This window comes from Scomber scombrus, chromosome 3 (assembly GCF_963691925.1).
Source record: "Scomber scombrus chromosome 3, fScoSco1.1, whole genome shotgun sequence".
NCBI classification, from domain to species: domain Eukaryota; kingdom Metazoa; phylum Chordata; class Actinopteri; order Scombriformes; family Scombridae; genus Scomber; species Scomber scombrus.
The window spans coordinates 7,349,888-7,368,664 of NC_084972.1; the positions used below are offsets into that span (position 1 = coordinate 7,349,888).

At 39.9% G+C, this 18,777-nt stretch overlaps 1 protein-coding gene across 2 annotated transcripts in view; it reads left to right on the forward strand.

The window, feature by feature from the left end:
- Nucleotides 1-1,969: 1,969 nt before the first annotated feature.
- shq1 (SHQ1, H/ACA ribonucleoprotein assembly factor) overlaps nt 1,970-18,777 on the forward strand; it is a 38,043-nt gene continuing 21,235 nt past the window's right edge. The window contains exons 1-9 of one of the 2 annotated variants that reach the window (XM_062443917.1): nt 1,970-2,038; nt 2,950-3,116; nt 3,231-3,295; nt 5,824-5,952; nt 6,068-6,228; nt 6,360-6,472; nt 6,577-6,674; nt 13,490-13,647; nt 14,183-14,236. In XM_062443917.1, coding sequence (XP_062299901.1) covers nt 2,974-3,116; nt 3,231-3,295; nt 5,824-5,952; nt 6,068-6,228; nt 6,360-6,472; nt 6,577-6,674; nt 13,490-13,647; nt 14,183-14,236 — 921 coding nt within the window. In that variant the 5' untranslated portion in view covers nt 1,970-2,038; nt 2,950-2,973. Of the gene's footprint in view, nt 2,039-2,949; nt 3,117-3,230; nt 3,296-5,823; nt 5,953-6,067; nt 6,229-6,359; nt 6,473-6,576; nt 6,675-13,489; nt 13,648-14,182; nt 14,237-18,777 lie in introns of those variants that run through there. The other variant, XM_062443925.1, reaches the window with a different exon arrangement.

Consider the following 18,777-nt stretch of genomic DNA (forward strand, 5'->3'; position numbering starts at 1 on the left):
TTATCAAAGTATAGGCCCACCACAAGCTTCAATTCTACCAATCCAGTTCTACCTATTCCATTTTTCAACTAATTCTAAAAAGGACAAGACATGTACAATTGAACAACCACCTTGACCACTTTAAGCCATTGACTAGCTTCAAGCATTTGAACATATGGGCAAAGGTACACCGGCCCCTGCCTATCCCCAATATATTGATGCTCAATGCTATGACCAACATGTTTGCACGCAATGTACCACCTGACCAATAAAAAAGCAAATTATGCTCCTAATGGGCATTAAAGACTGTGTATCTCCTGGTGCACGTTGCCTGTTTAAGGGTTAAATGTGAAGAATGCAACTGTAATTTATGGATGTTTTAATTAAATATGGGTCAAACACTCAACTAAAATGTATATCAGCTGCATACAAATGTTCATAAGAAGAAATATTTACATTTTTGTATATTCTGGGCCAAATCAGGAGAAGTCAGTATTTAGTTTTTTTTTTACTGCTCTTAAATGTCAAAGTGGGTCAAATTTGACCTTGAACAGTATGTAAGGTTTAAGAAAAAAAGTAGCAATACTGCAATGCATTGACAGATTTAGGTAAATTGTCACCTTTCTTGTTGTACTTGTAACAACTTAGTTATTTATGTTTTTGTTTAGCTTTTGTATGTATTTGTCTGTATTTCTTTACTCTAAGTTTTTATGTTGTATGTCTCACCACAGGAGGGCCACCAACAAGCCTGTATAGGTTTTAATGGCTCCTCCTGCACATTTCTTTTTTTAGTTATTGTTGTTTTTATTTTGTATTACTTTTCTTGTATTATGAATTTTTTTCTTGTGAGATAAATAAAAATAATCATTATGAGAGGACTGCAAAACTGTAGAGTTTGATTTCTTTTATTTCAGCAGATCCTTTGGGAAGCCTGATGGGACGAATACTTCCTTTGAAAGCACCACAACAACCTTTTTCTTGTCTTTTCAAAGTTAATGTTTGGGGTTTTATTTTAGTTTTTCAGAAGTACTGTTTGCCCTTTCATACTTTCATTATTCACAGTGCCATTAAAAGTCTTCATTGTTTTGGCATGTGTATCACTAAAACACATGTCAAAAGACATGATAAGGGGTTTAAAGTGAGACTGTGAACATTTTTTACTGAACAGCAGCCATTGTGGCCACAGGTGACAATACGGGTAAATGCTAAAACCTACGAGTAGAACAGTAAAGAAGAGTTATGAGGTCAGTAAACTGACTCTGTGGTGTTCATTATACAGTAATATAAGTTTAATTTTACCACAACAAATAAAAGTGTAGCTACAAAGCCTCCGATGGTATTGAATTGAGTAAGGGTTTTACTCCCTATAGCTCAAATTTCATTTTTAAAGAGAGTCTGTGCTATTTCAAATTTTACATAGTCTTGCTTTAAGGTAGGTCCTGTTTTATTACCTCACCTTGAAGCTAATTTTTGAAGTTCCACGTGTCAAAAAGTTGTAAGAACTTAATCATTTAAGTTTCATGCTGATGAATATTCTTGAATTAATGTGTACCTTGACATAACAAAACTGAGGCCCAGAAATAATAATTAGATTAGACAAAAATTAAATAAAATATATTGTTACTTGATTAATCATTGAAGTAACTTTTTTAAAGCATTAATCCTAAAAGTTCCTTGATCTTCAGCTTCTCAATTTTCATAATTTCATCATCAAAATCATGTGCAGCATTTCTCTGTCTCATGTCATTCAAAACTGAATAGACTTTTGGTTTGGACTGTTGGCTGGGCAACAAGACATTTGAAGACATAACTAGACGTGCTGGGAAATAGCAATGGCTCCATAGCTGCGGCTCCATGTCATGTGATATCATAAAACTTGACATACACTGTCATATGCTGCAATTTGTACTGTCCATAAACGTGTCATTCAGGAAAGTGAATTTTCTCAGAACATTTTTACTGCCCGTTTACACGTCACACTACGGTAAAACATGGACGCTACATCAAAGTGCTGCTTGTGAGGCTTGTTGGGGGTAACTCTGTGTGTTTCTGGTTTCTGGTGAGTATTTATTCATGTTTATAAAATTTGAAATGAACTGTATGTCAGGCACTGTGACGGAAGTGGCTTAAACTGTTCACTTCCACTGCCTGAAATAAAGTAATAGCAGCGTCGGAAAGCTAGCACTGCTGCTATGGTGTGTTAGCAGAGACACCATGTGTTAGCTCAGCGTGCAGGCTAGTGACAAGCTGACTATAACACCAAACTTGGTCTAAAAATCTGTCATATAAACGTGACATGTAGCTGTCTGACACGTGCTTACACCTGACTGATTAACACTCATTGCCCATTGAGTTTTTAGGGTCTGTTGTTAAAATCGGTATGCAATTTTTCACTAAATTTAGAGCGGGGATTGTAATGCATGTGTGACGTACATAACTTATAAGGCTAAACTAATGTTAGATAACTAATACTCCTCAATGTACTTTAGAGGATATCTCGTAAAGATAATAATAGTGTCATAAGGCAGACATACACACTTACATACAACGTTTCATATTTAGTTAAATGAATTAATGTTACGTTGTGTTTGGAAAGGTACACACGTTTGCTAATATTCAATTCGTTTTAAATACCCAGATTTATAAAAGCAGCTTTGTATGAAGGAGAGAGAACAGCAGGATCCACGATTTATTACAGGCTAATGTGAATCTGAAGCATAGATGCCTGTTGTAACTCGCTGAAAATGAGTGGTTACGTTTGACATAAGCTTTGTTTACAGTTCTCACCATCAGTGCAGCACATGTGGAGTCATGTGATCAGCTACAACATCTTATAGAGTCAACCACAAGGTGGCACACTATAGTCAGCTGGGGTGTGATTCATCAGAGCAGCCTGGCTTGTCTGCTGTGAAATGCAATACTATAGAAAGTAACCTGAGTTCAGGGTTCTTCCTGTGTTTGATTCTGCAGGTGTGTGTGACATTGATATCCATCATGATAACTCCTGCATTTGACCTGAGCCAAGATGCTGAGTACCTGATCCTCAGCATCCGTGTGCCCTACACCAGAACATCAGAGTTTGACCTTTTCATTGACGGCACAGATTTTAAGTTTTATGCCAAGCCCTACTTTCTTAGGTGAGTTTACAAGTATACATGAAGTTATGTGACTCGGTATGGTTTCAATATTAACAGAAAACTGTCAGGATCAAACAAATGAGTTATAACCATCTGGATCTTTATTATTTTCAGATTAACTCTCCCTGGAAGGATAGTGGAAGATGGAAGAGAAAAGGCTGTATTTGACATTGATAAAGGTAGGTAACATTGTCATAAGATAACACATACAATGGCGGTAAATTAGTATGACATGTCATACTAGATAATACATGACAAAAATGCCTGCTGAGGTATTCCAGCAAATGCTGCTGCTGCATGAAAGGGAGCCCAATTTAATTTTACAACATTGCAGGTTCCAAGTCGTAATCTATATTTGGGCATTGAACCAACCTTAGAGTAAGTTTCCCATACCCATTGCCAGTACACTAAAATAATCTCAGCGCATCCTGAGGCTTTTTCTCATTTGCTCAAATATGATTGTAAAATTTCTGTCCTTGTCTAAAACTACTAAAACGATTACGTCTGTCATCCTTTGCGGTATTATATACAAGCGCTCTAAAAGCACAGAGCCAAACAAGCGCTGAGGGGCAAGAGAATAAAGAGCAGGGTTTGTTTTGGAGGATCTGATATCGCCCATCACTTTGCTTTCTTCTGTTCTTGCCAACGTAATGAATCGGGAACAAGTACAATCAGTTCATTCTGTGGTACATTACAAACTTCTAACGACCGTGTGTGTGTGTGCGTGTGCTTTTTTCCCCCCTTCGCTGGTGTTTGTAAGAATCAATGTGCTGACCTTTCCTTCACCAGAAGAAAAGAAAGCTGTTTTTATACTCTGTATTAATGCTGTCTCAACATATTGAGTTATACTATATATCATATACACTCATACTACTCATAAATGCTGAATCAGAGATCATATTGGAGCTTCATGAATCTATATGCTGAACAATTAATTTTGTATTTTCAGCTTTATTGTGTAGTTTTGACAGGAGACGCAGGTAGTGAGAGAGGGCTATGCCATGCACAAAGGTCTCTGCTTGGCATTGAATGGGGTTGTGGTTATATGGGTGTATGCATCTTAACCATCAGAGCCCCCGAATTGGTGTAAGCCACTGGATTTCCGGTCTTGATTCAGTCACCTGATAAAAAGTTAAAGGTCTAGTAAGAAATTTGTTTTAAATAAAAATGACCTCAGATTTAATGAATTCTCAGCCAGGAGCGATATGTAAAGCACACGTTTTAATAACAGAGCACTGATGATGATGATGATGATGATGATGATGATAAGAAGCCTGCAGTTTTAATTAGCGTAAAGCGGTGATGGTGTGTTAATGTGTTCCCGCAACAGGGACATGTCAGATTGAATCCAGATGTGTGATAGTCATATGTTGCATGTTCATATGGAAGCATGCACGCAAATTAGTAGAATGATGTAAACAATACTCATATATAAAAAAACATTCAAAGCGTTTCAGAACTGATTTAAAAGGTGTTTTATGACAACAACACATAGATATGCATGTATGCCAGAAAGTGGACTATTAACACATTTTAATTGTTCCGGATAAAAAAAATATGGATGTTCTTTTTTTACATGATTTCTGGGTCTCGCTTCATTTGTAAAAGACACCGAGATGTGTTTCGACTAGCAGTCAGTGATTGATCCCCGGGGTATCTTCAGTTTGTACTTCACTCAATCAAGCGCAGTAAATTAACCCACTGATCATGTTATTTCATCCCATTTAAAGGGCCACTGGAACCATCTGTAATGTCATAACGATTACAGCCTGCAGGTTGCCTGTAACATCTCATCACACAGCGACAGTGACGCTGACATGACAGCGAGCTGATGCAGGATTCCCCTTTTAAACACACAAATGAAACAACGATTATCGGCGTCCTCTGTATTTATAAAGCTCTCTGTGTGTCATCTTGATCCGTCTTTGACTTTCACATAATCACTTCTAATGAAGCTGTCTTTCTACAGAGACGTCCGCCTTATGGACTCTGACACCTCATTGCCCGTCTGTCAGCGTGGCCCCGGTTAACATGCTGTGTCTAAATAAGCCTGTAACATCTGCTAATAAAGCTCAGATAATGAGTGTCCTTGTTTAGACTAATAATGAGCAATCATTAAGATCCCTCTTCCAGGCTCTCCGCTCTGCAAAGCCCCACATCTTAAGCAATTAGTTAGCTTCCAGCATAAAGCACTTTTAAGCTTTACACTTGGGCGCATTGATGAAATTTTATGAGGTCTTTAGGGTGACCAGACTATACTTGTGGTGTGCCCAGATCTGTCTGATTCATCTATGCTGTATTTTTTTGCCTGCTATTCATTCTTTTAACAAAAATGCTCACCTGTGATTGTCCTAAATGTAATTCATAAACTTTTTTATAGTTGTAGTATGAGCAGTTACTGATCTAATAGTGTTTTCCTATGCATTTCATGTCTGAAACATCAGAGTGAAATATTCCTCAGATATATTACATGTCACGTATTAGTTTAATAAGTGCCTTCAGCAATTTTATTTGATTAAAGCAACCTCTCAATCTCATATAGAGGCTATTAATAATTTTCAGTGAGAATTAAAAAAAAAGGAATAGGTTGAAATGAATGCCTGATTTTGTCAGCAGTTTGCAGTCTAATTTACTTTAAATGATTGTCTAGTATAAATTGTCAAAACTAAGCATACATTCACCAAACAGATGTCCTGTCTTGCTTAAGGTCTTTTCACTCTTCGGGTCCCTAAGGAGACAGCTGGAGAGCACTTCGAAGGCCTCCAGATGCTGACGAGTCTCCTCGCTTCCAAAGGAGCCCGTTCAGCTAAACCACTGGTTGAAGAAATCAGCACAGGTGAGTCAAATCTTAACAAAAGTTCAACTTTTTTATCGACTGATCAATCAGTCATTTGGGTAAAGATAACATGGAGCGATACTGTATTAATCATACCTGCTTAACATTTCATCAGATGGCGGCGAAGGTGTGGGAGATGATGAGGAGGAAGACGATGAAGAATTTGACTGGCAGGTTGAGCAGGAGGTGTACACGGAGAGCTCTGAAGAGGAGCTGAGAGCCCTGCAGAAATACGGCTTTGGCAATCAGAGATCTGGAGTGTTTGCCAGATTACAGGTAAAGATAATGAGTAAAGATCCTTAAATCCTCCCGCCGTTTACAAAAGTGATTAGAGCTGCTGAATAAAAACGTTGTGAATTATTCAAGTAAAGTTTTAAAGGCTTTAAACGCTGTGAATGTCCCGACAGGAGGAGCTCAGTGAAGTGATTGATGTCAAGAACCCAGAAGGAACAACGGTAGCAGAGAGGAGGCAGGCCCGGCTGGAAGTGGAGGCATCAGCCTTCTCTCCCGACCATTACCTGTGAGTTCATTCATTCAAACAGAAAAAAAAACACATCCTGCATCTGAACATGGTGTTTCTGTGCCGTCTGTCTGTCGTCCGCTAACATATCTGCGTCATTGCAGGGCTGATTTGTTTGAGGACGATGAGATAAAGAGGCTGCTGAAGTTTAAACCGTGGTGGGCGAAGCTGAGTCCTTCTACAGACCAGGAAGGAGAAGCTGGTGAGTTCACGTCATCCCTTCATTTAAACACGTGTATAATTCAGTATATTCATCAGAATTGTGTCGCAGGGATACATCTCAAGTTTATCACCTTTTTAAACAATAGTGAAATCAATTTACATTTTTAGATTCATTTTTTCTGTGTACAGACAAGTTATGCACAGAAAGCACACTTCAACAGAAGGGTCTAATAACTGACTATGATTATTGTAGTTTTAGCTTAATAAAAAATAAAGTAAAAAAAAAAAATTATAGTAGTTTTAGGTGCGTATTTGCACAGTAGACATGGGTAGAGTGCATGAGAATTTGCAAAATTTCAATTAAGGTTCTTGAATTGCCAACTTCAGTTTGCAAATTTGTACTCAGTGATTTAAAAACATCTTTCAAATCAAAATGCCTGAATCCGGGCGCGCAGGTGGTCGAGTGGTTAAGAGCGCATGCCATGTACGCAGCGGACCCCGGTTCGAGTCCCGGCCGGCGGACCTTTCTGCATGTCACACCCCCCTCTCTCTCCCGTAATTTCCTGTCTCTCTACTTTCAAATAAAGGCGTCTATGCCAGAGAAAATCTTAAAAAAAAAAAAAAAAAAAGCCTGATTCCAATTTCCGGTTCCTCCAGTCCATGTGTCGATGTGTTCTTGGGCAAGATACTTAACCCCAAATTGCTCCATACGGCTGTGCCAACAGTGTATGAATGTGTGATTGAATGTTAGCTCCCCCCTGATGAGCAGGTTGGCACCCTGCGCGGTAGCCCCTGCCATCATTGTATGAATGTGTGAGTGAATGGGTAAATGTGACATGTAGTGTAAAAGCGATTTAAGCTGTGAAAAAGACTAGAAAATCTCTATATAAGTACAGTTCATTTACCGTTTACAATCAGATTTATTGCCAAGTAAGTAAGCAATTTGACTTGGTGTAGTGGTGCATAACGAAGCAAGGCAAATTCATTTGTATAGCACATTTTTAACGACAAGGCAATTCACAGTGCTTTACATAAAACATAAAATACATCAAGACAGAATAGAAAAGCAACACGTGGCAAAAGACATTTAAACATGATTAAAAGTGTTAATTGGAAATAAAATGAAGCAATAGAGTAAGACAGATAAAAACAGGAGAATACAGTTATAGTGCAGTGTGAGATATTAACCCTAGAATTGTGATTTAATAAAAAAGCAGTGGCAGACAGAAAAGCCTTCAGCCGTGATTTAAAAGAACCGAGAGTCGGAGCAGACCTGCAGTCTTCTGGGAGTTTGTTCCAGATATGTGGAGCATAAAAAGTGAACGCTGCTTCTCCATGTTCAGTTTTGACTCTGGTGACAGTCAAAACATAGAAGGTACGAGAAAAAAAACAAGCCAAATACCACAATAGACAGGTGGTATAAATATATGCATATACAGTTTTACAATAGAATAAGTAAAAAAAAAAAAAAAAAAAAAAAAAAAAAAAGGTGTTTTATGTGAAGACAGCTGTGGTGTTCACAAACAAAGCAACAGATGTGCAGCAACACATCGAAGAAGCCATTGTGCCATCTTGAAACCAGCAGGGATACATATCACATATCACATGTTTATAAATGCGTACTCATCATTTTGGGTTTTCAAGCAAATTAAAAGTAACCAACAAAGTAGTGACCGAAGGCTACCAGAAGGTGGCATGAAGCTGTATAAATTGAGAGGAGAATCATGCATTGTTTGTTCCTTTTAATTTGACCAAATTAAAATACTCTCAGCAACCATTTCACTATTCCCAGCAGTACTATTCCAAAAACTTCCACAAATAGTACCGTGAATTGGAATTACTGTACACGCAGAGCTCCAAACAGGAATCCGCTGGCTGGGATTCATGTCAGCCGGGTACTGACATTGTTCTCTGACAATATATCAATCCCCAAAGGACACATCAGCCTTTTCACTTGCCCCCCTCCAGAGGAAGGTCAGGGCTCAGCTAATCAGCTACAGAGCTGCTGCACAGCCTTTGCCAAAAAAGCCTCGGGGCACTTCAACAGGAAAGACACTTGCCATTATGAACGATTGAACCTTTCTTAATCACTACATCTCCCTGTTGGCTTTTGACAACTAAACATGCACATCTTGAGTGCTGCGACTACTGAGTTCAAATGTGACAAGCCCAAAAAGGGAAAAAAAGGAGGCAGGGTGCTTTTTCCACCTTCATACATTTCAATATCCTGTTTTTCTCCTATTCAGAAGTGCTTTTTTTTGCAATCAGTTCCCATCCATTTAAAATCAATGGCTCATTACCTAAGATTGAGACGTACCGCTTGTTGGCTGGAGCCTCCCAGCTTCATTTCTCCGTTCAGCCTCTTATGCTTGTCGGAGGCCCCCGGCACGATGCGAGAGTCTATTTAATTGTGTCATCCAGCTCCTCTAACAGCCTGCTAATTCCAGCACTTCCACTGTTTAAGCAGGCGCGCGTGGGCTCGCAGCCACAGCTTACGCGTAGAGCACGGGTGTCGTACGCTCCAGAGAGGATTTAGATTAAACGGATAGCATTATGTCAGGAGGAGCGAGCCCCCTCGTCCCCCCCCGACCCCGACCCGCCTGACGAACAGCCATCACTCAGCGACTCACAGTCCATTAGCGGCAGTCTGGGTTTACCCTCTGAAGAACATTACGGTCCTCTGTAGCCCCCGCCGGCTCCCATCGCCTCATTCTGCATTCTAAGACAGAGCGCCTCAGTCGGGAGCCCGGGCGTAGATAAATGGGCCAAATTAAACTTAATGGCTTGATTGACAGGCCAAATAGCATTAGCCTCAGCTGAGTGTGAAGAACAGGAGTCGGTCAGGAGATTTAAGAAGCGGGGCTAGTTGATTTAAACCGTTCGACGTATTTTTTAAAGACGGAGACTCACAATATCTCGATGCTGGGTCTTTCTTTTTTAGACTTTTCCTCTCACCCCACTTCACTTCTGCTGAGTCTGATATATATGTCACCTGACAGATGGATGTGGACACAAGTGCTAATGAAGTAGAAACTGGCCCCTTTGTGCTCTCCGGTGTCAGGGCTCACACACTGACAGGCCACAGCTGTCCACTGGAGGCCTGTATTCACACACCGCTCCAGACTAAACGGACCTGACAGCTCCCTCTCTTTCTTTCTCTCTCTCTCTCTCTCTCTCTCTCTCTACCTGCTGCACGTTGTTATGGCTAAGTTCAGACGCCAATTGGAAATCTATGACCTTTGACCAGATTTCAACTACTACAACTAAAACCAAAGCTTACAATTTGGACAAATTGTAGATTAAAAGTCTCTTTAATCTGCTGCCTCATGATCACAGCTTGCGCACGCACAAAATTAACCGTATCTGCAAGGTCACACCCCGACCCCTTTCCATTTGCGAGATTCTGGGAGTGTTTTCCAACACTCAGCAGTATTTGACAAAGCATATTTACTCCATGCCATCAGGCCATCTGGGCCCGTAGAGAGCAGAGAAGAGCCAGACTGCCTTTCCAACTGGAGGAATTAGGTCAGAAATTAATTTCCAATCAGCCGAAGCTCTTCTACGCCGAGTGCAAATGCCCACTAGAATTGATTGGCTCCATATCGGAGATGAATGAATGGCGGTGCAGCTGCAGTAAGAGGGTAAATCCATCAGGTCTGCTCACCTCGTCGGTTTGGCTGCAGGATTAATTGAAACTATCGCAGCCCCGCAAGGCTGCTGTGTGCGACTTGGAAGAGAGTGGGAGCTCTGTGAGTGTTCAGACTTTACATCATCTATATATATATATATATATATATATATATATATATATATATGTATATATATATATGTATATATATATATATATATATATATATATATATATGTATATATATATATGTATATATATATATATATATATATATTGTAATGGGAATTCTTATTAGTCATCTTCTCTGATACAAATGACCAACTATGTCATACGATTAGGTGTATGTGTGTCATAATCTGCTGATCGTGACACCACTTGTGTTACATGAAATGCTGATTGAGTGAACACCATTGAACATTGAGCGTTCGGGACTCAGCGCTGCAGGTTAAGTCTGTATACAGCTGGAGTCTGGGACTCCAAAAACCTCAAACCTCCCTGTCAAAGAGGGTAGAGAAGCGGGGGACCTGACACGTGAGGACCGACGCCCACTGACTGGCGTGATCAAGGAACCTTTTCTGGCACACAAACTTGTCTTTCTGGTGAGTAAATTCAGAAATAATAGATCCTCACCACCAGGGGTGGGTGTAATAGACGTATTAACAGGGCAGGTGCTTACCGCTGTTGGATCGTGAAGCTTCGGGTCTAGGACCCATAGAGACTGTAGCAGTGTGTGTGTGTGTGTGCGCCTTCAGGGTCATTTTTGTGTGAACGATGATGCAGGAAAATATATTTTAGAAGCAGTAGGTGTCAAAATGTGTACTTTTCTCTTGCATTTTTTATTCCTGGAGTTTATGTGTGCATTTGCTCACATTTACGTATCAGTTTTCATCTCTTCTCTCCAATCTTGGCACGAGCACGGATGCGAGTGCACGTGAATGTGGGTGTTCAGGTCTGCGCGTGTGTGTTCTCTCTCCGCTCAGCTGCGCTCTACCCGCCGCAGCTGCACCGATGAGGGACTCAGGTAGCGTCTGCAGGGAGCTAAAAACCTGACGTAATGCAGCAGGAATCTCCCTCCCAGCAGAGCCAAGTTCCCACTGCAGCCAGAGAGATCATTTTTTAAAGCGCTGCCTCTGTGTCTGTGTGTGTGAGTATGTGTGTGTATTTGTGTGTGTTTGTATATGCATACTGTATATCAAGTGTGTCCGCCTGCTCGTGTGAGTTTATGCGTTTGTGTACATGCTCCAGCCACACACACACACACACCAGTACATCTTTGCACATCAGGGGCTCGGTGCAGGGACTCTCCTCTTCTCATGCAGAGAGAGGAATTGCTTTCAGCTGTTTTATAAGCTGCTGTGAGAGAGAGAGAGAGAAAAAAAAAAGAACTGTTGAGTTACAGCATGTTCCTGCAGACATTCAGCGCCCCTTTCAGTACTAAACTGCAGATAGCTTAAATGGGATTGAAGTCTGTTTGTGTCGCCCCATTAGGCTTGCCGCAGATCAGACCATTAAGCAGATGCCTCCAAATAGTTTATTTATACTCATACGCATTTGAATTATAGGCAGATATGTCTCTATCAAAAAGCAACAGTTAATAGAATTTGTGGATATAAATTGCAACGATTTTAAGATACTTTCATAACCACAGACCTTTTATATTTTCCTAACACAGAGCTCTCGCGTATCTAAATGGGATTAGCTTTACTAATTTGACTAATGTGTTTTGCCTGTTGTTGTTTTTTTTGCTTCGATCCCTTAGCAACTGCTGCTGTCGTGGCTATTCCCCTCGACAAGGCGGCAGCTCCAGTGCAGCAGTTCATCAGCCGGCAATAAAAGCAGTGTGAAATAGTGAGAATGTGAAGCAGAGGTTCACTGGAAAAATACATCCAGTTTATACTACAATCCCCATTAAACTGGCTAATTTGTGTAAAAACAAAACAGTTTCCAGGTTATTTTGGCTCTCCAGCAACACTAAAACACGATAACAGTAGGAAAATGGCCAAATCTCTTTTTCCATTTGCAAACAAAACTGTACATCAGAGACTCAGTCTTCACCTGTGCTCTGTATACCCGCATACAAGGGTTGAAGGATCTCTCCTTGCCTCCCTGAAGTATATCCCTCTTTTACGATGATTCCCAGGTTTTCTCACCATGAATGAAATTAGATTTTAAAATGAATGCTTTGGATAATTAATCATAAAATATGCCGAAGTGGTGATAGGAGAGTGTATGACTGACCTGGAGTGTTATACCATGTGAAAAATTCATCTCATGCGGCCGTTTTGAGTGCGAAGGAGAATCGCAACATCCCTGTATCATCATGGTATCATCTGCACTCGATGCGCACTTGTTGAATGCCGCTTAGCACGATTGTCTGATTAATCTGCTTTTAGCTTAAAGGTTTTGCACTCTATTTCGTTCAGCCTTATTCGGAGCGATGCTCGGCTGTTAGCTGCCCGAAAAGTGAAAAGTAATTGGAAGACACCTGCAGCCGAACAGTTGATCCAGTTATTTTTGCCATCATAATAACATTTCAAGATCGCACCATATCTGTGACACTCGTGAGGTTAATGAGATTTGAAGAGGGCGTCTGTGTTTAATTACCTAGTCATAAGAACAAGAATGCTAAAAAAAAAAAATTCAAAAATCTGGTATTCCTGCAGGTATTTTTTACGGGGAAAATGGGAGATGATTTTGGTGGGAATTCTTGGGAAATACTGCTATTTCAATATGGCCCATACATCAATATTTTACTAAAGCTCCTTTTCCTCTCGTCCACACTGAAATATGAGCCGAGCATTTTCAGATACATCCAGTCTCGATAGTATTTTTTGAAAAGCACCATTTTGGTTATGAAATCGCAGACTTAATGGGGACAGAAGGCCAAACAATAGAGAAAATAGTGCATTTGCTGATTGGGTGGACAGTTTTAAAGACTAAACCTACTTCATGATGCTTTGGTGTCCTATTAACTTGATACACAATGGTTTCAGTATGTATCTCATGTGAAAATCCTGTATATATTTCTTTGTATATAACTGTAAGTTTGTAAATTCTTTATATCAAAAGCGTATGTATTAAGAATTCCACCATCGCACCTCACACCCACTGCTGGCTTCTTTTACAGTTCACAAGTCGACAGGAGAGAATCTTAAACCTAGGTCGTCTCAGTCCTTTTAAAAGATAAACCGAAGCTTTACGGTGACTTGAAATGTTTCCCGCAGCTGTATCGTTCACCGACGACGAGAAGGAGCAGCTGAGAAAATTCACCAACCGCTCCTACCTGCTGGACAAGGCGTCCCGTCACCAAGCGTGGCTCAGCCTGACGGACATCCTGCTGGCTTATTCCTACGAAGCACGCTCGACGGAGGGAGAGCACAATGTGAGTTGAGTGAGTACGTGTGAAGAGGCAACTCCTCCCGAGAAGCACTTAGCCTTGGATGACAAAGCCCTCTATCCTCAAATCCTTTAGACGCCCCCCCTTCCATTTCATTCAGAGCCTTAAGAGATTACCAGCAGATCCGAGAGCTCAGTCCAGGCCTCTTTATGTCACTCCTCCAAGGTAGCTGCAGAGAGGCAAGGTGAGCGAGGCAGATTTCATTGTTAAAAGACGGTTCTCAGGACTGTGTGAATGAAGCCAAATAAATACTAGAGATGTTTCATAGAACGCAGTGTTGACTTAAAGTCCAGTTATGAAAACAGAGTGTGTCACGTGTGTAATTTCCATCTGGGATATAATAACGTGGAGAGATTCCAGGAAAAAAGCCCATATTTCATTTTAAATGTTTTGTTGCCAGATTTGTAACTACGAAAAGAAACTCGAGTCGCTACTTTTGTGTGTTTCCTGGCAAAATCGGACGTACTGGATGTTGTTGGAAGTATTTCCTGTCTGTTAATGGTCTCCGTCTTCGCTGCAGGTGGAGTCACCATGGACTATCAGAAAACTCAGCGGGACTCTCTGCTGGCTGGAGGTGAGACAGTTTACGCACTAAAGAATAACACCAGCGTTGAATGATTGTCAATTACATATTTATTTATTTTTTTATTAATGGAGGCAGTATCAGTATTATTAACTGTTAGTAAAATAGAAAACAAGCATGCAGGATAGAGATAAGAAGACTATCTTCGTTGTTTGGGTGTTTGCGAAAGTCTGGTCTAATCTCATAAGTCCTCTGTCTTGTCTTTGCCTTAATTCATGCCACATAATATGGATCTTTATACTTTATACTCTTACATTGATTTATCTCTATATTCATGCCTCTCAGTAAAGTTACCTGTATTTATAATGCAACTGAATGGCATCTTCACAACATGTGCTTTTGAAACTGTTGCCAACTAGGGGTAGGCGCTGGTGAACAGATGGGACCGGTTTCCATGAGTTACAGATGTGTGTTCACAATACTTGCTGGCAGGTCTTGTCGGCACCCTGCTGCGAGTTTGTTGGTGCTCTGCTGTTCCACAGTGCAACCAGAGCAACCCTATCAGGTGGTTGATATTTCTGATGTCTTGACTGAATCTACAGAGAATCTGAGCGTATTTGCCACCCAAGTGTTTCTGAGGGATTAATCCCTTGCTGTTTTTAATTTATTAATTACTCAAATGGGGGGGGGGGGGGTAAAGGAGCAAATAATCATGCCTCAGGCAGCAGCTAACAATTACGTTTATCATTGATTTGATCTGTCGTTTTTTTATATTAGTTGTTTTGGTCTTTAAAATGTCAATCACAGTTCCCCCCAGGCCATGATGCAACCGCAGATAGATGCTATAGAAATATTCACATTTAAGAAGCTGGAACAAAAGAAATTGAATAAAAGTTGGCAATTGATCAACCAATTGATGAATTGACAAATCATTACAGCTTTATCCATGTCCAATCCGTTTTTCACTTAGCTTAGAAAATGGCCAGATGTTTAATTGTGTGTCAGGTAGGAAAACAAATAGAGATCATGTCTGAACCAAAACAGGATTTTTGAACAAGCAAACACACTGCGCCTTATACTGTGTTACCCTTTGTCTGTACTGTGCTCACTGTTCAGGCATGAAGATGTATTTTGGAATGATTTCCAGCTAAACAGGTGCTAGTTGAGTTGGGTGGTATCATGGTGGTTTCTGAGAATGTCAGCCCAACCTATTTAAAAAATGTGCTGTTTATCTGAATGACATTCCCGTAGAGACATTTTCTAAATTCTTCAAGTTAGTTTAATGTCGGCCAACATCTGCCTGTAAAACAAGATCAGTTATTTATTTAAATGTTTGCAATTTGCAGCGGAACGCTAGAAAACCTGAAAAAAAACAAGGAATTTTCGATGTTTTACTGTCGTTTTGTGAGCCCTGTAATAAGATTTATACTGGACCTTGAGCTGACTATAATGACTAAAAATGTCATGACATCATACTTCACATATCTCAACCTCTCCTTTATTATCCTCTTGAAGTTCTTAGACTTGCGGTTGGTTCTTGTCTGCTTTCAGGAGCTGCCGTTAAACAAACTTGTTTTGATTGGTGAGTGGGCTGGATGTATTTTGAATTGATTAGAAGTGAGAGACTCCCAAAGTGTGTGAATGTGTCTGTGTGACTTTCTCACAAACACACATGGTTTCACTCTGTCTAAATATGTTGACATTTGCATCGACATATGAAGGCACATTAGAGACTCATCTATCACTTACACTTTCTTTCACAATCGGTGGACTTGGCACTTAAAGGAAGAAACGGGTAATTATAGGGGGGTTTTGTGTGTGTGTGTGTGTGGGGGGGGGGGGGGGGGGGGGGAGGATCAGTCATCTCACAAACTGCCACTCAACAGTCACTTCAGTGTGAGTGCGTGTGTACGGCATTAGACATAGGAGTGTCCTACTGTTGGAGCAGTCTTAACACATCCTCCTACTGTGGACATGGGCCACAGTAGGAGGACAAATTTGAAAATCCCAGTTTGAAAATTCTCTCCATCCACACTGGTGTTTTCAGATAATCTTCTTAAAGGTTCATTTCCACATTGAAATACTAAAGCAACAGGAAACCGTTAAATCCCCCACTCCTCCTGGGGTAATGATAGTCAAGTGTTTGAAAGGCTACGCTATTTTGACAGACAAATTAGAGCTACTCTGTTTGGTCCCAGCTCATTACACCTCTCATGTGTTGTTTACTGCTTTCCATTATCACATCTATTGGTGTTTCTACACACACAGGGGGTGTTGCCAGTGTTCAGATTTAGTCAGCTGCAGTAAGTATGAGTTAATGATTTGGTAAAGCATCATAAACAATAGTACATCACATATCTTGGGGTCAAGGTGCCTGCCATGAACTGCAACTTTCTTCAATTTTTCATTGTCTAATAAAGAAATACCCACACAAGTAAAAAATAAATAAAGATTGATGATATAACAGTTTTATTCAGTAGTCATTTATCTTGAACATAACTACATACCACATTTAACTCTTTGAGCCTTTTCCAAGAACCAGATTCACTGATTAATCTGGATCACCTTAGTGAACCTTACCTGGAACATGCCTTTTTACGTCAAACCTCGTTCCAGATTTGAGGAAGTCTCTCATATCAGCAAAGATATCCAGATTACTCAGTAAAGCTGGTTCTTGGAACAGACTCCTGATGAGGAGATCATCTGAGATCGTTGGCATTACATTGCTGTACAAAACGGTTGATTGTAGAGATAGAGGTGACAGGAATTTGGCTTTTTAACATATCTTTGATACATTCTTTGAACATTTCTCACACAACTTTACAGACACAAATAATATTGGTTTCAAGAAATAAGTAACAAAATCATAGGACAGGTTATACATACTTTCACATTCACCCCACATTATCCAAGTAAATGTTGGCAGTATGTCCACATTGCTATATACAATATCACAGAAGATCATATTTCTAAATAAATGTCCTTCTGGAGTTACAGTCTCACAGTTTGTTTTCCATACAAAAACTTGATGTGGTTCAAATGGTCTGTAAGTTCAGAATGTCTCCTCTTTTTCTCCTCTTTTTACCCAATAAACTTGTAAGACAATCCCAGGACAATTGGATTCTATTAAGCCACATCCTCTCCAACAGAAGATTAGATTTATTGTCATAGATGGATATTGTTTTTAAAAAATCTCATTCTCAACTTCCTACAAAATTCTCTCCGAGTTGGGCCACTTCAGCATTAATGCCAGGACCTCTCCTACTCCTCATCTTCAATTATGTTGTTGACCTCCAATTTCCATTTACCTTTTACATATAATGTATTGTCTGTTGAATCTGTGCAAATCCAACTTTATATATAAGATATAGGTTTCTTTTGTATTTGATTTTCAACCATCTCAGCCTAGTGCTGCTCTAAATTGGCTGGTACCTATTTAATTTTGTCCCATTCCCTGTGTTTGGCTGACCAAATAATGTTGTATCTGAAAATATCTAAACAGTTCATTATATGAAATAAGTTACTGGGCCTGAAGTTGAGTCATTCCTTCAATTAAATTAGTTTTCTTTTAATTTACTGTCAGACCTTTCTACACCCACTTAATAAAACCATTATCCAGTTTGGCAGGCTAAAGGTTGCAAGTAGAAGCTATTTCGTTAACCTTGATAAAGACATAGGTGGGTTTTTTTTTCTTATTTTCTCCCAAACCTTTGAAGTATAATTTACCCATTCATTCTTTATCTCAAGTTTCCACCATACCCTTACCTTAAGAAACGAAAGAACAGATATTGATAAATTAATTACATGGACTTGTTCTAGATGCACCCCATTTTGTATCCATGTCTAACTTAATCCATGAGACAGATATCCTAGTAACTTCTGAAATGAGGCCACGGTTAAGCAACCCTTCTCTTTGTTAGAGCAGAGAACTATGACTCTCACTCTGGGCCTTTTATTTTTGCCATATTGAATTTGGAGACAAGTCTGTCCAGGAATTTGAATGTACTCTCTGGGACAGTCATAGAAAGACAGCAAAAGAGAACAAGCAGCCAAGACAGTACATTTATCCTACTTAAGGCAGAGGAAGCATCACCCATCCTTCCAAATCCCTTTTTGGCCTGAGAAACATGTTTATCATTACTGGCTGTGTATAATTTAGAAGAGTTAGTGGTCAAAGTGACCACCAAGTATCTAAAGCCTCCTTTTGACCATCTGAATTTCACCTCTCTGTCTAACTGTGTGGGCCAGCTTCCTGTGTTTGCTTCAGATTGAACTTCATTTATCTTATACCCAGAAACTCCTCCATAGTTGCTCAAACATTGCATGAGAACAGGTGTAGATGATACAGGATTCCTTATAAACAAAAGAACTTCATCCGCAAACAACTGTATTTTATGTACCATGTCTGACCACCCAATCTACTATCCCCTCAATTTTGATCATTCCCTCTAATCAGTTCAGCTAGTGGTTCAATACATAATAATAGACAAGACCAGGTTTCCTTACCAAAATTCAGAGCAGTAGCCATTCACCCTAACTCTAGATGTAGAATCTTGATTAAAAAATGAATCCTCAATGCATTTTAAAAATTC